This window comes from Mastomys coucha, unplaced genomic scaffold (assembly GCF_008632895.1).
Source record: "Mastomys coucha isolate ucsf_1 unplaced genomic scaffold, UCSF_Mcou_1 pScaffold23, whole genome shotgun sequence".
NCBI lineage: Eukaryota > Metazoa > Chordata > Mammalia > Rodentia > Muridae > Mastomys > Mastomys coucha.
Window position 1 is genome coordinate 99,878,000 of NW_022196906.1, and position 22,332 is coordinate 99,900,331.

The 22,332-nt window shown below is 42.9% G+C and overlaps 2 protein-coding genes and 1 long non-coding RNA gene across 8 annotated transcripts in view; 2 read left to right on the forward strand and 1 right to left on the reverse strand.

Moving 5' to 3' along the window:
• The window catches only part of LOC116072055, a 12,432-nt gene extending 11,243 nt beyond the window's left edge, over nt 1-1,189 (forward strand). For all 3 annotated transcript variants that reach the window (XR_004111299.1, XR_004111297.1, XR_004111298.1), the window contains one exon: nt 389-1,189. This is a non-coding gene — a long non-coding RNA (uncharacterized LOC116072055). The remainder of the gene's footprint in view (nt 1-388) is intronic.
• The window catches only part of Glyctk (glycerate kinase), an 11,638-nt gene extending 6,366 nt beyond the window's left edge, over nt 1-5,272 (reverse strand). Inside the window, exons 1-2 of one of the 4 annotated variants that reach the window (XM_031343267.1) lie at nt 5,047-5,272; nt 704-843 (exon numbers count right to left, since the gene is read on the reverse strand). The gene's annotated coding sequence lies outside the window, so the exon portion shown is untranslated. Of the gene's footprint in view, nt 1-380; nt 553-703; nt 844-5,046 lie in introns of those variants that run through there. The other 3 variants (XM_031343266.1, XM_031343265.1, XM_031343264.1) reach the window with 3 other exon arrangements.
• Nucleotides 5,273-11,334: 6,062 nt separating this feature from the next.
• The window catches only part of Wdr82 (WD repeat domain 82), a 19,289-nt gene continuing 8,291 nt past the window's right edge, over nt 11,335-22,332 (forward strand). Inside the window, exons 1-3 of the mRNA XM_031343268.1 lie at nt 11,335-11,842; nt 17,622-17,719; nt 21,711-21,777. Of these exons, the coding sequence (XP_031199128.1) occupies nt 11,682-11,842; nt 17,622-17,719; nt 21,711-21,777 (326 nt within the window). The 5' untranslated portion in view covers nt 11,335-11,681. The remainder of the gene's footprint in view (nt 11,843-17,621; nt 17,720-21,710; nt 21,778-22,332) is intronic.

A 22,332-nucleotide genomic window follows, 5' to 3' on the forward strand; every position in this document is an offset into this window, starting at 1 on the left:
CCCAAAAAAAAAATGCTGTTTGTGAAAAGGAATGCACAGGGCACTGCCGCGGGATGCCTGCAAACATGTGCAGTTTTCATGTATGGGATTCCCGGGGGCTTGGTACTAAACACATCTTAGCATCTAAAACATGATGCTTAGCCCTAGGTGAATTTTGTATCTATTTCATAGAGGGGCAAAAGCCTAGAAGGTCCCTATTAGAATTCAGGGCCAAAAAAAAAAAAGTTCAAGTCCAAAATTGCCAGATAAACTACTGGGCATTTGGTGAAATTTGAATTTCGGATAAGTAATTTTTTATTATAACTATGACCAGTATATTTTGGGTTACTAATAGCTAAAAATTACGTTGTGGTAAGTCTAAAGTTAATTGGACAACTTGCATTTTCAGTTGCCAAATTCCCAACGCTGTTTAAGACACTACACCTTCCCAGCTCCAGTGCACCTGGCTTGCGGGAGGAAAAGCGAAGACCAGCCTTGACTTCTCCCAGAACCAAGTGGAGCTGGCATCACGTCGGAAATGGCCAACCGCCAGGTGACCGGAAGTGACGTCGCCCGAGGCTGAGCCTGTAATCTTCTCGAGGGAAGTGCTGCCGCGCAGTGCAAGATGTAACAAAATTGAGGGGCTGCTGTCGCCTGGATCTGTCTCTGTCCGGGCCAGGAACGACTTCCAAGGACCATTTATGCGCCTGAGACGCAAACCTACCTTTCCGCTGCTCCTAGCGCCGGAGACCGGAAGTCGACTCTCTGTGGGTGGGGATTAATCCGGAAGTGGCTGGTCTGAGGTCTCCCTAGAGACCGAGAGCAGAGGTTTAAACTTTCGTGCCTCACTGACCGCCAGAAAACCTGAAAAGAGGTGAATGAAGGCCTCTGGATTCTGTATTCCTGTAGTGGATTCTCAGTGGTTTGTAATGAGCCTTCCCTCTTCATCCTGTTAGATCTAGTCAGTCGTTACATACACCCTGAATGCCTGTGAGGTCCTGGACACAGGGCTAAACGGCAGCGAGAGCTACAACACACCCCTCTAGAAAGAGATTTAAAGTCATCCATGACAATTCATTGATGTTTACCACTTTTCTCAATAAGCTACCACACACAGCTAACTCAGCAAAAGGTTTCTGTTCGGTGACCTTTGAACACACAAGAGCAAACTGCCTGTAAACAACATGACCCAAAGCCGCCTTCCTCCCTATCCGTGTTCTCACCTTGTGTCTGCTATGACCCAGTAATGCCTTCCCACATTCAAAAATCAACTATTGGCTGGACTCGGAAAACACAAGAGTACACTTTTTTTTTTTTTTTAACTGATGGAAAGGATTCTTTCAAACACGCTTCCTTTAAAAGTTCTGGTTTTTTACCTCAACTCCCACCACACACAGAGTCACACTTAGTAGCCTAGGCTGGCTTTAAGTTTGTGATCCTACTGCCTCAGCCTCCAAGAGTACTAAACTTGCAGGTGTGTACTACAGTGTATTTGAGGCACTTAATCAAGATCCCACTACATGCCACCCCACACCCTAAATTTCCTTACTATGTAATGCTTCCTCCACTCAGCACTCTCTCTTTTCCTTTTGTGAAATCCCTTCCATTTTGCAACTGAAGACATTGCTGTGCCCTGTCAGTTTTAGCAGCCCAGTGGGATCCTGTTTCAAAATCCTTAAAAAAAAAAAAAAAGGAGCAAGGAGGAAGGACGGAAAAGGAAATTCCGGTTTCTTTGTATGGAAGGCAATAGAAATATAAATAAGAGCCAGGCAGTGGTGGCGCACACTTTTAATCCCAGCACTTGGGAGGCAGAGGCAGGCGGATTTCTGAGTTCGAGGCCAGCCTGGTCTACAGAGTGAGTTCCAGGACAGCCAGGGCTACAGAGAAACCCTGTCTCGAAAAACCAAAAAAAAAAAAAAAAAAAAAAAAAAAAAAAAAAAATGGATACAGGGAGCTGGAGAGATGTTTCAGTGGTTAAGAGCATTTGTTGCAGCTGGGCAGTGGTGGAGCATCCCTTTAATCCCAGCACTTGGGAGGCAGAGGCAGGCGGATTTCTGAGTTTGAGGCCAGCCTGGTCTACAGAGTGAGTTCCAGAACTGCCAAGGTTACACAGAGAAACCTTGTCCCAAAAAGAAAAAAAATTGTTGCTCTATTCCTAACACTCAAGGAGTTTACAACTATCCAGAACTCCAGTTCCAGAAAAGCTGACCTCCTCATTCATGTAGTACACATACATATGTGAGGCAAAACATTTATATACATAAGGAAATCTTTTTTTTTTTTTTTAATGGAGACAGGGCTGGGAATGTGGCTCAGTTGATGGAGTACTTCCTTAGCATGCACAAGGCCCTGGTCTGATCCCCAACATCACATAAACCAGGCTTTATGGTACATGCCAATAATTTGAACATTTAGAAGCCTCAAGACCTCAAAGTCATCCTTACCTATGTAGTTTAAGGTCAGTCTGGGATATATAAGACCTTATCTCAGAAGAAGTGGAGGGGCTGAAGAGATAGCTCAGCAGTTGAGAGCACTCACCACTCTTCCAAAGGATGGGGATTCTATGCCCAGCACCCACATGGAAGCTTACAACCATCTCTAACTCCAAATTCTAAGGAAGCCAGTGCCCTCTTCCTGCCTCTTAAGGCCCCAGGTACCGTGCACTTACATACATGGAGGCAAAACACTCATACACACACAAATTTAACAATAAGCTAACTAGGCCTGGAGAGATGGCTCAGTGGTTAAGAGCACTGACTGTTCTTCTGAAGGTCCTGAGTTCAAATCCCAGCAACCACATGGTGGCTCACAACTATCTGTAATGAGATCTGGCAGCTACAGTGTACTTATGTACAATAAATAAATAAATCTTTTAAAAAAATAAGTTAATTAAAACAATGAATGAATGTGGTACCCGAGGAATAACACCTAAGGTTGTCTTTTGGCATTTACATACACACGCACACAGATACACATACAAAATAAGCAAGTTGGTCTGGAGAGATGACTCAGCAGTTAAGAGTACTGATGGCTCTTCCAGAGGTCCTGAGTTCAGTTCCCAGCAACCACATGGTGGCTCACAACCATCTGTAATGGGATCCAATACCCTCTTCTGGTGTGTCTGAAGACAGCTACAGGGTATTCATATAAATAAAATACATAAATCTAAAGAAAATAATTAGCAAGTCATCTTCAGGTCTGGTGTCTGGCCATAGCTTTATTCACTGTATCCTCCAGGGGAGATAAACAATGACTTCATGTGATGGAGGGTGGGCGGGTCTCTTAGAAGAGGCCTTAATCTCATTTACAATGGACATACCCTCAGGACCTAGCCAGAGTCCCTACTTTTTTTGTTTTATTTTGTTATAAGACAGGGTCTTCCTGTGTAGTCCTGGTTGTCCTTGAACTCGCTGTGTAGAACAAGCTCACAGAGATCTGTTTGCCTGTCTCTGGAATGCTAGGATTAAAGGTTTGCATCTCCACACCTGATTAAGACCCTGCTTCTTACCAGGCAGTGGTGGCGCATGCCTTTAATCCCAGTACTTGGGAGGCAGAGGCAGGCAGATTTCTGAGTTCAAGGCCAGAGTTCAGGTCTACAGGGTGAGTTCCAGGACAGCCAGGGCTCTACAGAGAAATCCTGTCTCCAAAAAATAAGAATGGAAAAAAAAAAAAAAAGCCCTGCTTTTTAACATTCTTTCTTTGAAGATTGGATTTCAACAGGAATTTCAGAGATGTACAAATTTCCCAACAATAGCAGCTGTGGGTGGATTGAAGCCATACCTAAATGGAAGATTCTGAAGACTAATTACTAACTGGAATTCTGTGATTCTGGAGAAGTAGAATGTTACACATCTAGAGCTGATATCTTGGGCCAATTCTGGTTCCCCTGAGTTTTTGTTGTTGCTTGGATCTGATGTTTCTTGATATTTTATTTTTAGGTATTTGTATGTGTGTGCCTCTGTGAGGGCACACACACGAACATAGGTGTCAGAGGAGGCCAGAGGTGTCAGATCCCCTGAGAGTGAAGTTACAGTCAGTTGTGAGATGCCTCACTTGAGAGATTGCGACTGAACAAGAGTCCTCTGGAAGAGCAGCACATGCCCTTAACTGCTGAGCCACCTCTCTACCCAGTAGTTTAGTGAGTATTTTGTTTTGTTTTGTTTTTGCTTTGAGATGGGGACCTGGAACTCTTAGCAATCCTTCTGTCTCAGCCTCTTTTGTGAGCTACCATGCCAAACTGTTTAGTTCCCTTACTAGACATTTATCACCTGCCTCTCTATTGGACCTAACATCACTTTGACTATGAAGTAAAACCCCTAGAGTACAATAACTTATAATTTAATAGCCCATTAGCATCTATCAATGCAAAAGTGAAGAACACCATCGTCAGACAGCATCTAAGACCTATAGCAGAGGCTTTCCTGCCTTGGTAAGGATCTGACCTGTTTTCTAGGATCATAAAGTTGATTTGTACGTTCTTCTGTGACTGTAACATTGTCACACAACTGCCTCCATGGTGGAAAGTGCCTGTGGAACAACTTGAATCCATATCCCCTGTCACAGTTAGTCATAATTAGCTCAGAACACACTCTTTTGTTCCTTTGAAGCAAGCACTGCATTTTACAGTGATGACTCAAAAAAAAAAGAAAAAAAAACCTTTGGAAAAGATCTATCAAAATTCACAATGAAAATAGACTGATTTTTCAGGTTTTATTTATTTACTATTGCGCATTTGTGATGTATATATACAGACACAAGTGCATATGTGGAGGTCAGAGGACAACTTTGTGGAGTCGCTTCTCTCTATCGACATTTGCATGGCCTCCAGGGATCAAACTCAGACTACCAGGGCTGTGCAGCAAGCATCTTTAACAACCAAACCAACCCACCAGGCCAAAACTGATTTAATTTATGGAATACTTGAGAGAACTTAAGACTGTCATCAGCTCCATAAACTGTCCCTAATGCTGCTTCAAATATCTATTTTGTCCTACATTTGTCCTTGATATCCTGGGTCTTTGGGTCCCATACAAAAAGCCCCATATAGCTAAGCCTGGATGTACATACCTGTAATCCTAGGAAACAGACACTGGGGGAATCATACCGAGTTTGAGGCTAGCTTTTCAACGTAGCAAATTCCAGGCCGGTCAGGGCTGATACTTAGTGAGATCTTATCTGAAAACAAACAAAATAATAAATGCATGTTTTAATTTTTAAAAAACATAGGAGGGAAAGAAGATAGGAAGGAAGGGAGGAAGGACGGAAGGAAGAAAAGATCTAAACCTCTTAGTCACAGGACAGCTGTAAGAATTGAATAAACAGGGATACCTCATAAAAATACCAAGGAGCAAGGAATGTCCATTAAGCCTAAAGACAAAGAGCTTCAGAAGGGTTTACAGAGCAAACACCCATCCCCAAGAAATGCCTGGTTCCAGGAAATGTCCCCGGGAAGGTGGGTCTCCCCCACCACCACATGCAACAGGTATCTACCCCTTTCCTGGAAGAGAAAGATCAATAAAAACAATAGAACAATGGGAAGGATAACCAGCCCACTTTGCAAAGTATAACCAGCCCACTTTATAAGGTGTAAAACTCTGTTCTGGAAAGGTATAAAAAGTAAGAGCTGGGCTAGAGAGATGGCTCAGCAATTGAGAGCACTGACTGCTCTTCCGAAGGTTCTGAGTTTCAATCCCAGCAACTACATGGTGGCTCACAACCATCTGTAATGAGATCTGCTGCCCTCTTCTGGAGTGTCTGAAGACAGCTACAGTGTACTTACATATACTAAATAAATAAATAAATCTTTAAAAAAAAAAAAAGTAAGAGTTTTGTTCCTCAGAGTCGTCTTTGTTCTGAATGCTAGACGACCCCAGTATACTGGATCAATAAAAACCTCTTGCTGATTGCATTGATGTCTGTCCCTGTGTCTTCGAGAGTGGGACACCCACGCCAAATTTAACAGCCTAGGTGGTAGCCTCCTATTTTCCAACATGTCAAATTGTTCCAAATAAAACCTTTCTTGAGCTGAGAATAATGTTTTATAGTAGAGCACTTCTGAGCATATGGGCACCTAGGGTTCATTCCATCGCACTACATAAAGCTGGGCATAGTAGTGCATGCCTATAATCCTAGCTCTTAGGAGGTGGAGGCAGGATCTGAAGTTCATGGTCATCCTTACTACATGGCAAATTTGAGGTCACATGAAATTTATTTGAAAAAATAAAAGGAAAAAGAAAGTACGGTTGCTGAGAGGCATGTTTGAAGATCCATGTACCTGATTTTAATCCCAACTAGCTTGTTTGGTATTTTCTTGACAAGTACCATTTAATTATAAACCTTCCTTTAACCCGTCAATGGGACAGCTACAGGGAAAGGATCAATACCGTTTAGTTAATTTTTACAGTTCTTTAAAAAATGAAGCTGTGTGCCAAGAGGAAACAAAGCTGCCCTAGTAAACTGAAGAATTGGTGGAGATACAAAGAAACAACAACAAAAAAAACCTTTTCAACTCAGGGTGAGGCCTCAAGCTTGGAGCCAGTCTTCCTCTGCTGACACCCTTGGCTCTTAAGTGCTGGATCTGTCTTGAGGTCCTCTGTAGCAAGAGGGTGCAAGGGTGCAGAGGATCCATGGAAGGAGGTGGGTTGGCAAGGTGGAGTGGAAGATGCAAACTTCTCACAGAAGCAGCTCCACTGTAGAACTGTGGAGGATTGCCAGAGCCCAGTCATCCCTTTGAGGGTAAGAATTATACCACACAACCACCAGGGCTGTAAGAATTATACCACACAACCACCGGGGCTTCATAGTCATCTGACAATAATCTCCACCAATGGGCATGGTGGCATGTGCCTTTGATGACAGCATTCCAGAGGCAGAGGCAAGTGGATCTCTGTGAGATTGAGACTAGCCTGGTGTCTACATAATGAGTTCCAGGCTACATAGACTTTGTCTCAAGAAAGCAGCAAAAAAAAAAAAAAAGTTAGGCCTGGAGAGATGGCTAAGAGCAGCTAAGAGCACTGGTTGCTCTTCCAAAAAACTTAGGTTCAATTCCCAGTCCCAGAATAGTGGCTCACAACCATCTGTAATTTCAGTTACAGAGATCCAACTCCCTCTTCTGGCCTTGGTGTGCACTTATGTGTGCATGTACAAACATGCAGCCAAAACACTCATATACATAAAATAATAAAAGATGTAAACAATAAAGTAACAATAGTTCCACCAATAATGGATTCCATAATCCCCATGGATACCAAAACTCATGGAAGTCACTTAAATATTTTCATTTGTTTGCTTTGTTTTTCAGACACAGTCTAACTGTGTAGCCCTGGTTGTCCTGGAACTCGAAGATCCACCAGCCACTGCCTCCCCAGAGTTAAAAGTATGGGTACCACACCCAGCCCTAAATTAGTATCTTTCTGTATACTTGAAATTGCCTCCTTTGTAATTTTTTTTTTTTTTGCCTTTTTTTTTTTTTCGAGACAAGGTTTCTCTGTATAGCCCTGGCTGTCCTGGAACTCACTCTGTAGACCAGGCTGGCCTCGAACTCAAGAAATCCGCCTGCCTCTGCAATTCTTAATACGATATGCATGCTGCACAGTTGCTATACTGAACTGTTTAGGAGGCAACCACAGGACAAGAAAGTCCTAACGTACTCAGCTCAGATCTACCCATCTCAGGCTCAGCTCATCTGTGAATTTGGAATCCATGGGATATAATGTAGGTTAAGTTATCAGAAAGTTTTTTCTTTTTTAAGACTTTGGAGACAATTTTGTGGGAGTCAAGATAAGAGCTCTGGGGACTAGGCAGTTTCTCCTGCCCCAGATCAGTCCATATCTTTGCCCCAAAACAAGACAGCATTGTTTGCCAACAATGGACTTTGTTATATACAAATGGTTGTTTGCCCTTTGCCTTGGGAACAAGGCCAAAGTTGGAGTTGCAGAGCACTGTGTGAATCCAGTCTGGTGTCTGCTGTCTTCAAGACCTTGAGAAGTTACTTAACCACTCAGAAACCCAGGCTTCCTCTTTATAAAAATAAGCCTAAAAGAAATTGGAGAAGCTTGCTTAGTATTCATCAGACCCTGGGGTCAAACTACAAGAGAGAAAGGAAGGAATGAAGAAAGAAAGAAGGAAAGAGAGAAAGAAAGAGAAGCTTTTGTTTTATATCTATTCATTTAGGTGTATGTACACGCCACAACTCAAGCATGGAAGGCAAACAACAGTTTGTGGAAGTCTGCTCTCCCCACCACCAATGGGTTCCATGACCCGGTGTCCAGTCCATCTTGATAGCAAGCACTTTCACCCCTGACCCATTTCTTTGGTCTTAGACAGATCCAGAGATAGGTAAAGAGAGAGGAGAGAGGAGAGAAGACAGAGAGAGAGAGAGAGAGAGAGAGAGAATAGATAAAATTAATAAGTCTTCTCTACCAGTAAAGGGAAGCCCAGCCCCTGGGCTAGAAAATTCGAGGCAGAGTGCATGTATGCCAGCCACACCTTGCAGCAGGTAGGAGACTGAGGGATGCTGGGAGAAGATGGAGGCCAGGTACACTTTGATATTTTAAATAGGCTCCCCAGCCACTTGTCCTGAGTCTGAAACCCAACAAAAACCAACAGTGAGGTTGCCTCCGAAGAGATTATGATTTTATAATCTCAGATTGATATAAGATGTTTCACTCTTCTACATCTCCCAAAGAACACTTATTTCCTAAAGGGCTCCCCTTGAGGGAAGGAAATGAAGCATTTACTTAGCAAATCAATAAACTCATGAGGTATGCAGCAGTTCTAAGTGAACGATCCACTACAGTAGAAAGTCTATACAAAATCACCCCTGGATTCAATTGTGTTCCAACAGCCCACCTTTCTTCAGAAGTAGTTACTCTTTTCTCACACACGCCCTGCCCTCTTTTAAATGGTCCAAAGAAGCAACCAGACTCTAATTATCCCAAGGCTCTAAGGAAGCCCAGCTGGGCACTTTAGCTCAGAGTGTACTTCAATTAGAATTTGTAAGAAAAAATCTGGAGAGGTGGTCTCTGGAGGCTGTGCCCAGGGAACAGCCACGGGCTTTGCTCCTTTTCTGTTTTGTTTTGCTTTTTAGATTCTTTTTTAAGTAGTCTTATTATGCATCATAGATTGTCCTCAAGATAGTCCTGTCTAGTTCCTAAGTGCTGGGATTCCATGTGTATGCTACCACACCCAGTGCTGACTTTTGTTTGGTTTTTTAATATTTATTTATTTATTTTATGTATGTGAGTACACTGTCTCTAGCCCACTATCCAGCCTTGGCTGACTTCAACCTCACTAATGTAGACCAGCACTCGGATGAGAAGTGTGAGCCACCACACATAACCTGGAGCTGTTTTTAAAAGTGATATAGCCCACTCTTAACTCCAGCTTTCCCTCTGCCCTAGCCATTCTGGGTCACTTTCAAAGTCTATCCTTTAGGGCAGTGATACCACTGGACTGGAAGCCAGGCAAGCCCACTACAGCAGAGCAGGGAGCCAAACCAGCAAGTGAATCCAAGTGGCCACCTTAAAATATGAAAACAAAAAAACAAATAAACAAACAACCCTTTTCTTTTTCCATTTTAAAACCAGGATTCAAGATCTTGGGAGGAAGCCTCGGTCTTAACAGTGAAAGGTAAAGAAGGCACAGAATATAGTTTTGAAAGATATCTTTCAAGGACTTCTTTTGGTTGAGAACATTTTGGTAAATTAAGGCTGTTGCTACAGTCATTTTTGTATGTTAAAACAGACCCCTCCAAACACACACAGTGGCATCTCCTGGGTATATTTGCTTCCCAGATGCTGATATAAAAGAACAGCTTTGCCCAGGAATTAGGAGTCAATTTACCCTTAATGACAGGCTCTACCTGGGAGAGATTACACAAATTTTTAGTCACAGAACAGCACACACACACCCCCAAAAAAATCAGTATGTTGATCAATTATATTTGTGGAAATATCAAGTAAGATGGGAAATATCAAAGCTGCATAGTAGGGGACTTCAGGTGTGATATTACAGCCATCTGAGCTTTAGGGTTAATGAAGCTAACCTGAATGACATCTCTCACAGAATTTGTTAGGAGAATGTTAGAAGTTAGAGTAAATGGCTATTAAAAGTCTAAAGCAAGGCCACCTTAGAAGACTCAGAAGGTAAAAGCACTTATGCAGGTGTGTGCCCACAAAGACACATACACATACACATACACACACACACAACACATTTTTTAAAGAGAACTAAAATAGTTCAAGATCATTTGGCTCTTGGCTACATTTGATCTCTCCACAATTGCGATGTTGTAGCCAGCCAGTCTGCAGGATCTTTAACTATAGATGCTCTTCAGAAAACTTCAGTTCACACAGCAAGTCGGGCACATGGCACCAGATCTGTCCTTGCTATCACAAGCTTCATGGCAGCCTGCATCATCCTTTTTAAGCTCAAAAACAATCACTGAGGATTGAGTGCAACCATCTGTGGAAGATTTTTCTAGAATAGATTTGCAGTTTGGATACTTGCCATCCATTCAGGTTTCACTCAAACTGTTTCTTTCCCTTCCTCAAACCCCAGAACAAATTGTAGCCAGGAGCTCTGCCCTTTGTCAGGAGGCAACTGCAGTACAAACTTAAAATCTTGTCATTTTCCCTCAGCCAACAATTTATTTCTTTGTAGCTACCTTGTTTCTTTACGAGATACAACCCGCACATTTTTCAAGAAGACTCCTTTTTTTTTTCTAGTGTTCTATTTCGTGGTTTTTTTTTTGCTAACCCAGGTTATAAGGGACTCTGGTTGTCATGCCTTGCAATTACCTACCAGTGAGTCAAATATCCCACAGCCCTTCCTAAGGTTCCCCCTCCTCCCGCACTAGAAATTAGCGATCTTCATGCGCTTTGACTCATAAAGTTTTAAAATAAGTTCCAAGCTTCTGAAGTTATTTGGCTTCAGATACATCATATACACCCAATTGGAAATATCCTCTTAAAATGTGTGCAACTCTGTGTTGTACTTCAATCAGATAACAAATCAAAGCCTCCTGGCTTGGCGCTGTAGTGAGTGGTTAAGTCATTCGGTGATGGGCTCACCTGATTCCCACCCACACAAACAGGCAGGCCTCTCCGCCAGTACCTGCAGCCTCAGAGACACCTGCGTCTCCCTGGGAGTTGAGAGCACTCACAAAGGCACTAGTCCTGAGGCGACCTCAAGCCCTGCCCTCAAGAGAGCGTTCAGATGCGCCAAGCCCGCAGGCCACCCACTTCACACCTCAGAACCGCGGAGCTCCGGCTCCCGGGCCACAGCAATGGGAGGCCGCCCCGCTGACGTCATCGCCCGGCCCCTCTCAGCTCGCGCCTCTGTTCCTGCCCCGCCCCCTTTCCCGGCGTTCGCCGCGGCACAGGCTCCTCGCCCTCTGATTTTGCTTCTCCCTTCAAGATGGCGGACACAATGAGCCGGCGGAGCGCCGGTTGGCCCTAAAGTGACTCCGGAGAAGAACGGTCGGCGAGGTCCCGTCATCCCGGCGAGAGAGCGTTGCTTGAGGAAGAGGACGGGGCAAGATCACTGTCAGCCGTCCTTCCGTTTGCCTCTACCGCGGCGCCCGCACCGCCGGGCTTGGCCCAGAGCAGCCAGCCCGCTCGCTCGCCTCTCGGCCCCGCCCCGGCCCTGCGCCGCCACCGCCGCTGCCTTCAGCAGCAGAAGCAGCAGCAGCAGCCGCCGCCATGAAGCTGACCGACAGCGTGCTGAGGAGCTTCCGCGTCGCCAAGGTGTTCCGCGAGAACTCGGACAAGATCAACTGCTTTGACTTCAGTCCCAATGGCGAGACGGTCATCTCCAGCAGCGATGATGACTCCATCGTGCTCTATGACTGCCAGGAGGGCAAGTGAGTGTGATAGTGGCCGAGTTCCGAGTGCCCCTCTCCTTCTTTCTGTCTCTGGTCCCCGACTGAGCTCCCCTCACCCCACCACCCCACAACCCCCGGCATGTGGTGCAGGCGCTCTTGCCAGGGCCGCCTCCATCCCGCAGTGCTGCAGGAGATCCTCTTTAAGATGATGGTGGTTGTTAATTCATGTGCCTTTGGTCTCTTCCGATCCCGCTTCTCTCGCTTGCCAGACCCCACCTTGACCTTGACCTTTAAACGCCATGTCCGTGCACCCCGCAGCGGGACGAATAGACTTTTCCACTCCTCTGGCGACTGTCAGAATGTGCGGGTGGACTCTGAGCTCGATGCAGAACGGTAAGAGCTGTTCTGTCCATCAGTGGCGTCAGCTCTCTGCTTTCACCGCGGTGACCTGGATTCAGCCCTGGCACGGTGCCCACCCCCTACCCCTCAGCTTCCCGCGCGGCTTTTCTGCCTTCAAGCCCCGCGGGATGCAGTTTTTAAGCTGTCGGGATTTATCGATTGTGCCCATGTGAGCTTGCTGGCCTTTCCCAGTACCAGTACCCAGGCTTATAGTTAACTTGTTAAACAGCCTCTCGGAAACTTTTCTTTGCCAGACTCTTGAGAACTTGGCCGCCCCATTCTGGTCAGAATTTGAGCTCTCTTTAAAACAAAGAAAGCATTCCGGAACAATTTAGTGTTTCCTTTTGCATTACAAAAAAAGAAAAAGTTTGGCCGCCCAGCCAGTAATCTCAGCATTTGGGCAACAAAAGCAATCAGACCCTGAGTTCTGAACTTCTTAGCCGAGACCCTGACTCAAAACAGTTAAAAAAAAAAAATTACCGCCAGATTGTGGTTTGCTTATAATTATCAACATTTTGGAATTCAGGAACTGGTTATGGAAATAATGTTGGAGAATTTGTGTATCTCTGCCGTTTTCGTAGCCTGGTTGTGAGGAAGACATTGCCTGTCTCACCTCTGGAAGTTGAAGTCCTCGATAAGGAAAAGCAGTGACCTCTTTTGTAGCAGAAACTATTTTAGGCAAATTTTGATTCCCTTTGTCAATCTGTCCTTCCTAAGCAGGAGGTGTTTGGTTTAATAGCTACTGTTTTCAACATTTTGTTAAAGTTACGTATGTTTTTGAATCCTTAGCGTTTTCTCTACTTTTTCCAGCTGTTCCTTTTTGTTTATTATTTTTTTCAAATAATAGTTTCCCTTTGGAATTTGTCTCTCTGAGTTTATCTAAAGTAAGGCTGTTATAGAATGAGCTGTATAAGATGTTTTTGATGGGTTTCCTCGCTGGAGCTCTGAAAAGTATTATGTAACTATCCCTGACTTCAAGCTTGCTGTATGTGGGAGAGTTTCCTACGGTGAGGATCCTGGGGAAGAGAAAATTACCAGCTGGACAAATAGTTATTTGAATTGATGTTCATATTCATGTATTGATTATTATCATACACTGGTCTGACCATTTGATTCTGTTTGGAACTACAAGTAATTTGAAATTGGTTTGTTTGAGATGTTTGGTGAAATACATAGATTAGAATCTTACCCCCAAAACCTGTAATGGAAGTGCATATCCTATTCAAAGGAATAAAGTACTAAGACTATAAAACTATTTATTCAGGCATGTCGCCTTTTTACATGGTTACAAACTTACAGAAAGTTACAGTGCTCTGAAGAACTTTATTGAAAAAAGAAGGTTGTGTTCAGCAGTGCCTGTAATTTCAGCCCTTGGGAGGCTGGAGTGAGAATCGGAATGCAGCTTGAACTACAGCATAGTAAGACTGTCCCAAAAAGGAAATATAGGAGCTGGAGAGATGGCTACCGGCACTTGCTGCTCTTACGGAGGTACAAGTCGGTTCCTACACCCACATGAAGGCTTGTAACCATCTGTAACTCTAGTTCCAGAGGATTTGCCCCTATTTCTGATTTCCCGAGAGATGGCTCAGCTGTTAAGAGCACTACTCTTCCAGAAGTCCTGAGTTCAGTTCCCAGCAACCACATGGTGGCTCACAACCATCTATAATGGATCCAATGCCCTCTCTTCTGGTACGTCTGAAGACAGCTACAGTGTCCTATAAATAACAGCTACTCCTATAAATAACATAAATAAATCTTTAGAGAGAGAGAGAGAGAATTTGGGGGAAAAAATCCAGGAGCTGGAGAGATGGCTCTGTGGTTAAAAGCACATGTTAATTGTGCAGAGAACCTGGGTTCAATCAGCAGCACCCACATGGAGGCTCACAATTACGTTAACTCCAGTTCCAGGGGATCTGATGTTCTCTTCTGGACTCTATGTGCATCAGACATGCATAGGGTGCCCATATATACATGCAGACAAAATGTTCATATACATAAAATCAGTAAATGTAAAAAATATATATAGAAGAATAATCCAGTAATTCCAACAGTAAAAGAAAATTACTGTTTCTTTGGAAGTAATATTTTTATTAGATAATACCAGTATTAGAACTTGGGTGTTTGAAAATAGCTAAAACACAGTTGGTTTTGTTTGTTTGTTGATACTACATCCCCAGCAGTCAAACTTTGTATGTAGCTATAGTGCTGGCTGGCTTCCAACAGCAATTCTTCTGCCTCCACTCTTGGCTTCAACGAATTTAGTTTTAACTTTTTTTAATTGAAAGTAGGTTTTCCTACAATATTTCTTTTTACATTTTAATTGTGTGTGAGCTTGCTGTACATGTATAGGTCAGAGGACAACTTGCAGGATTTGGTGTTTTTCTCCCTTCCTGAGTCCTGGGGGGGTTGAACTCTAGTTATTGAGCTTCCTGGCAGGTGCATTTAGCCTCCAAACCATCTCACCTGCCCAAAAAGAGGTTGTGAGGATTTTTTGTTGTTGTTGTTTTTGCTTGTCTGTTAAATGTTATAATGCAGTTCATCCCTTCCTTCAACTTGAAAGAATATATATGGGGGTATTACTTGTGATTGGTAATATAAATTACCCAAAAACATTTCAAATTTTTTTCTGTTTACGTATACACACACATGCATATATGCTTAGTTTGCTTTCTTTTTTTTTTAATTTATTATATGTAAGTACACTGTAAGCTGTCTTCCTCCCCCCCACCCCCCCAGGGTTTCTCTGTGTAGCCCTGGCTGTCCTGGAGCTCACTCTGTAGACCAGGCTGGCCTCGAACTCAGAAATTCACCTGCCTCTGCCTCCCAAGTGCTGGGATTAAAGGCATGCGCCACCAGTGCCCCACACTGTTAGCTGTCTTCAGACACTTCAGAAGAGGGCATCAGATCTCATTACGGATGGTTGTGAGCCACCTTTGTGGTTGCTGAGATTTGAACTCAGGAACTTTGGAAGAGAAGTAGTGCTCTTACCCGCTGAGCCATCTCTCCAGCCCCACTTAGTTTGCTTTCTTTCTCTTTTTTTTTTCTTAAATTTATTTATTTACTTATTTATTTTTACTTATATGAGTACACTGTAGCTGTCTTCAGACATACCAGAAGAGTGCATTGGGTCCCATTACAGATGGTTGTGAGCCACCATGTGGTTGCTGGGAATTGAACTCAGAACCTCTGGAAGATCAGTCAGTGCTCTTAACTGCTGAGCCATCTCTCCAGCCCCCTCAGTTTGCTTTCTTAACACAGTGGTCTCATGTAGTCCAAATTAACTCTATGTGTGCAAGGTTGGCCTTGAACTCCTGATCCCAAGTGCTGGATTATGCATAGGTACCCCACCAGCAGTAGCTGGCTTTACTATTTTTATTCATACTTGCCTCTGGAATCATAGTTTTAAAGAAGCTTGCCAAAATACTTAGAAAAAGATATATCCAGTGGTAATGCAAGGCTCTTACTTTCAGAGTGAAACTGAATTAAAAAATAGATCTCTTTTATTAGAACAAATCTGTTAGTGTTTTGGGTTTTTTGTTTTGTTTTTGGGTTTGTTTTGTTTTGTTTGGATTTGAGACATACAGACCATATCTTAGTGGAACCCAGGGTTTTTTAACACCACATGCTTTAATGAACTGTTTGCTTGAAGGGTTGAAGATAGAATCCAGGGCCCCATGCATGCTAAGCTAGGATTCGATTTTACCACTGATAGATGCAAAGTCAACATGCTCAGCCTCACTTAGTCAGTGCTTACCAAATACTAACTGCAGAGCAGAGAACTTCAGACAGTAGACTGGACCTGGTAGTGTTTGATTTCACACAAGGCAGGTGTACAGAAAGTGTAGTACAATAAAGAATTCTTGTTCAGAATAGGTTTCATGAAGCAGAAGGCCTCACCCTCTCTGACTTTAACAATTGAAAGGTCAGATGATTGACTTGTAGGCAGCTGGGGGTCATTTGATTGCTCAGTCGGGTGGTTCCAAAATAATGACTTTGAAAATGAACGTTCTTTTGCATAAATTCAAACATCTTGGTGACTTTTAGTACACCAGTCAATCTTTTACTACAATATTTCTGGGAGGAACACTTTGAGACAAGGTCTCACATGGCTTCAGGTGTGATCCCTCTGTTTTGTTTTTGAGACAGGGTCTCATTCTGTAGTGGGACTAGCCTTGAATTTGTAGTGATCCTCCTGCCACAGCCTTAGAGTTCTGACTGGAATTACAGATGTGAGCCACCATGTCTAGCTTAAAATTCTTCTGAGATATAAATGTATAAAACATGTTAAAAGATTTTATTTTCTGACCTGGTTCAAGTGGAGAGTTCTAGCATTCAAATTTTGTTTTCTAAAGCGGAGCGTATCTGCCTGCCTCTGCCTCCCAGCACTCAGGGAGGCAGATACAAGCAGATATCTGTGAATTTGAGGATAGCCTAGGCTACATAGAGAAAGCCTGTCTTGGACAACAAAAATAAAAATAAAAAATACTATTACTTTAAATTATTTTCTAGAGATATTTGAGTTAAACAGTTGCCTACTTTAAATAGCAGGCAGCCGAAGGTTTGGCTGTAGCTTTTATCTGATCATCACGATTTGCATTTAAGGGACTTCCCTTTAGTTTTGAACTTTGGGTTGGAAACACACATTTACATGAAAGTAAAAGCAAAAGGAACCATTTGTAGTTTTGTTAGGCTTGTCTTCTGAAAGGCTCAGCTGCTGCTTTGTACCTCTGGATAGGAAGGTTGGACATCTTCTAGAGCAAGTTATGTTAAAAACATAAGCAGTGTTGCATCTGGTTTCAATTGTGATAAATCAGTGCCTTAAGAAGTGCTTGCTAAGTGAATGGCTTAGGAAAGGTTACTGGCTTTGAGGTACTCTCATATTTCTCTGTTGTGACTCTTGGTTTGTGATAGTTCGTGTACTTTTTTCTCAGGTAGATAGTCTTCCCAAAGTTTATATTTGAAGCCAGGTATGGTAGCCCACTCTCATAATTCTAGCACTAGAGAAGCCCAAGCAGGAGAGTCATGAGTTCAAGGCCATCTTCAACTACAGAGTGACTTAGAGGCCAGGTAAGACCCTCCCTGGAGATCCTCTCCCCCTTTGAATATTGTAGTAAAAGATTGAATTAATATTCTATATTTACTTTTATTTTCTAACCTGGGCTTTGGTGTTCACAAATGAAAGACTATTCTTGAGTAGCTGTTAGAGTTGATTTTTATTTTCAAGAGAGGGGGTTTGGGGGCTGGAGAGGCGGTTCAGTGGTTAAGAGCTCATACACACTACACTTGCAGGAGACTCACGCTGAGTCTTCTGGAGCTCTGCCTGTTCATAGCGCTCAGGAGCTGCTGTTTGGGTGGAGGGCTTGAGTGTTGTGATAGGAGATTCTGATGGTTTGTGTTTTTCCCTCTGTTTGTTCATCAGACCAAAGAGAACCCTGTACAGTAAGAAATATGGTGTGGACCTCATCAGATACACCCATGCAGCCAACACAGTCGTTTACAGCTCTAACAAAATAGACGGTAAGCAAGCCTTTTTAGGAGATCACAGTGTTGGTTTCTTTAAAATACTTGACAAAATCTTTGTGAGAACTTGTACTTTGGTTACAGTTGGTTTAAATATTTTCCCGTAATGTTAGCAGTGCTGATTATATTATTGAAAGTGAAAATGCTGGAAGCAAGCCACTAGCACTTTAGAAGGACTGGGAACAGAAAAAAAAAAATGTCTGCAGTGTGGAGTAGGAAAAAGAAGTAAGTCAGATGTGTTTATGATTTGCACTCCTTGAAACTTGAAAGAATACTTAAAAAACAAAAGAAAGAAATACATGACACACAGCAGTTAGTAAGTCACTAGCCTTTCTATTTAGAATATGTATGTGGATTAACCCAAGTATAACACTTTACCTCAATATCCTAGCACTTGGGAGTCTGAGGCTGGAGGAATGGGAGTACCAGGCTAGCCAAGGCACTCAGTGAGATCTTCTAAAAGGCAGAGGATTGGTATAAACGCTTAGATTTCTGACTGAGGGGGAGTAAAACAAAATTTGCAAATGTACTAAATGCAGAATGGAAAGGAGACCAACTGCATGAAATTAAGAATAGTAGTACCTCCGGCACTCAGGAAGGCTGGTGCGCAGGGCCCTGATTTGAGCCCTTCCTGGGCCATTGAGCATTTGTAGCTAGACCTTGCCTTAAAAACAACAGAGAAACAAAAAGATCAAATAGTTAGAAGAGGTTAACTCTTTTATGGTTTGTGTCACACAATGTTTTGGTGACTCTGTGGTTGTCAATTCCAGGAATACTTTCTGTTTTGCTTTAGAGTAAAGGTATTTTTAAGAATTAAAAGTTCCTTTTTAATAACTAGTATCTGCTTTTGACTGATGTCCCCTCAAATAAATTCCTAAGTTGACAAAACTGTCTCGGTGATTGAACTGTCACGTGCTTGTTATTTTATCTAATTTTAGCCTTATTAATACTAAAGTTTACTAATGTACTTTTGGCAGTAAGATTTCTTCATTTTGGTTTATTGAGATAGTATTACTGTAGTTCAGGTTGCCCTTGAACTCATGTTATCCCTGCTTCATGCTCCTGAGTACTGAGAATATAGGTCTTTGCCACTATGGCAGGCACAGTAGATTTTTTTTTTAATGTAGGTACACATCTCTGTATGGGTGTGTGCCTGTGCCCTTAGGCCAGAATAGGGCATCAGGTCCTCTGGAGCTGGTGGTGCAGGTAGTTGAGCCCTGTGCTGTGAGTGTTAACCAAACTCAGGACCTCTGGAAAAAAAGCAGGCACTGTTAACCACTGAGCCATCTCTCTGGCATTACATTTTTTTTTTTCCTTAACATTTTCTTTTTAATGTGTGTGTATGTGTGTGTGGAAGTGGTATGTGCACATGTGAACACAGGTGCCCACAGAGTCCAGAAGCTGTCGGATTCTGGAGTTGGAGTTATAGACTCTTATGAGCTATCTGACGTGGATACTGGGAGAGAGAGCTCAGGTCCTTTGCAAGGGCAGTATGTGCTCGTAATCACAGTGACTTAGTTTGCTTCCCTCCCTATTTTGATACAGGCTTTCACTGGGTAGCCCTGGCTGGCCTTGTACTGTATATATAGATCAGGTTGGTCTTAAAATTAAATTTACAGGAACCCTCCTTGGTGCTGGGATTAAAGACAAGCACCACCATGCCTAGCCATTCAGCAAGGGTAACTTAGGTTGCTAGTATAACCTGCCTCAAAGCAAACTGGCAGGCATGGGTCTTCTTTAAGGAGACTCTGTCCTGAACTTGATCTGAGTACATATCTAATAATCTCTACTTTTCTTGTCCATGTCAGACGTAGTTTTTAAGTAGGCAATGCCAATGCCGTTGATGCTTTTGGATAAGGATAAATACTAGAATTCTGAGGGCATATAAAAATATATATAAATGACTGGTGTATTTCTTTTGTTGGGTTGTTTTTCTAAGCAATTAAACAATTCTCCAAATATGGTACAAGATGAGGCAGATGTGTGGCGCGTGCAGCTTTGCTGCCTGGCCTCTGCCGTGGGGGTTTGCCTTTCCTTCCTCAAGTGCGTCCTGCAGAGCTCCTCCAGTGCTCCTGCGTTCTCTTTTGCCTGATTCCAGGCTGAGGTAGTAGTTTGTACAGTTTGAGGGTCTATGATACCACCCGGTACAGGAGATAACTGTACAGGCCACTGCCTTGCCAGGAACAGCGCACCAGCTACCAAATGGGGCGGAGAAGATGGTGAACCCTGCTCATCTCTGGGATTCCAGGTAATGGGAGGGGATCTCTCTTTAGGTCAGGTGAGTAGCACGGGAATAGCCAGAAATGCATTGTGGTTATCATTTGAGAGGCTTTAGGCTTGGAGTTGTTCGGATAAACCACTTGAAACTGTTAGAGAATACATAGAAAGGGTTCTTTATTCTCTCTTACAGGTAAATACCCTCTCATTAGAAACCATCCCTGCAAGCTAAGTTTGTTGCTCACACCAGTAATCCCACATTTGAGAGGCTGAGGCTGGAGGATTGCTGCTTATTGAGACTAGCCTGGGCTATATAATGGGTTCTAACCTAGCATGGACTATAAAGTGAGACCTTGTCTCAAAAAAAGCCCACTCTTGCAAGCCACTTGATACTTTGGACCTCCTTACTGGGCTTTTTGCCTTCCCTCCTGCATTTTGGTGCCAAGTTTTCTATTATTTGTTTCTCTTCCAATTTTTTGTTTTATTTGTTTTTATTGATGTGTCTATTTGGTTTTTGAGACAGGGCTTCGGTAAAAGTATCCCATGCTGGTCTCCAGGGTGCTGAGATGATAGAGGCACTAGGTCCAGCTTTTCTTTAGCTCTTTTAGGAGCATAGTACTTTCCTTTTTTTTTTTTTTTTGGTGTTCGGTTTTTGGTTTTTGGTTTTTCAAGACAGGGTTTCTCTGTGTATTCCTGGCTGTCCTGGAACTCACTCTGTAGACCAGGCTGGCCTTGAACTCAGAAATCCACCTGCCTCTGCCTCCCAAGTGCTGGGATTAAAGGCGTGCGCCACCACTGCCCAGCTAGCATAGTACTTTCTAATTCTATTCCTACCTTTGTAGTGCTGGAGGTTAAGCCATGGGCCTCACCCACTGATGGCATACACTATGCCATGAGCTGCATACCCAGCCTCACTTCATTCTGTTGTCAATGTAATCTTTTTATTTTCTGTATTTTTTTATTTTTTACTTTATGTGTATGAATGGTTTGTTTGTATGTATATCTATGTATCGTGTGTCTAGTGCTCAGGGAGGTTAGAAAAGGATGTCAGATCCCCTGGAACTGGAATTACAGATGGTTGCGAAACCGTGTTGCTCCTGGGGATGGAAGCCTTGTGCTCTGAATTGCTGAGCCATCTCTCTAGCCCCCTATTGCTTACTTTTCTAGATCGGCTTCTTTTTCCTCTCTTGATTTTCCTTTCTTTGACAGAGTCTGTCTATGTAGCAGCCCCAACTTTTCACAAACTAACTGTATAGCCCTCTACTTTGCTTTTCTGATCTCAATGTAAGACTTATCACTTTACAAACACTAAAATTAGTGTCTATAACTAGTGATTTTTTTTCCTTGCTAGGAAATACTTATTCAGGACAAGTTGAATTGTAACTTGGGAAGAGTCCAAAGATTGGTAACAAAAAAAGTGATTTTTTTTTTTAAATGTAGTTTTTACTCTGAGTCTCCCAAACTCCCCCTCCGTGCTGCAGATTGAACTCTGAGCTTCTCACACACTAGGTGAGCACATCACCATGGAATTGTGCACCAAGATCCCAAATTGGTGATAGTAAATGTTGGTATAAATGCTGTCAATTGAAATTAGGCTTTGGTGTTATGTGAATCTATTTATGCACTCAAGCTGCATGCACTCATGTTCATCTGGAATTTGCTTGTGTGATAGAATATAGTATGTTCTTAGGTCTTGTCTTTTCAAAAGTGAAAATGCAACATAAACTTTATTTAAATACTACACTGTTATTCCCTGTCTGTTTTCTTACAGATACTATTCGTTACTTGTCCTTGCATGACAATAAATACATCAGATACTTCCCTGGACACAGCAAGAGGTAAGCAGAGGGTCACAGTCATGCTTCCTTCGTCCCTTAGTAAACCAGCCCTCCTCACTGCTGAGGAGTGCTACTCTTCGTCTTGTTAACTGATCTTGGTTTACAGAGGTTATGGAAACAGGAGATGGGGCTTCAAAGATAACTATAGAATCTGTTAAAATTTAAGTAAGATGCCAGGCAGTGGTGGTGCACACCTTTAATCCCAGCACTCAGAAGGGAGAGAGACATCAGATCTGCGAGTTTGAGGATAGTCTGGTCAACACAGAGAAACCCTGTCTTGAAAAGTAGAGTAGGGAATAGGGCTTAAATAAGGAGCTGGGAGTAGTGGCTAAGCACATGCTTAGCGTGTGGTTGGCTCTGGATTCAATTTTCAACACTAAGAAAGTAAATATAATTAAGAGGGCTTAAGTGTGGCTCAATGCAAGACCATGCTTGACATAGACATACAAAAATCTGTATGTCTGTGTCTTATATTAAGAAACATGTGGCCGGGTGGTGGTAGTGCACACCTTTAATCCCAGCACTTGGGAGGCAGAGGCAGGTGGATTTCTGAGT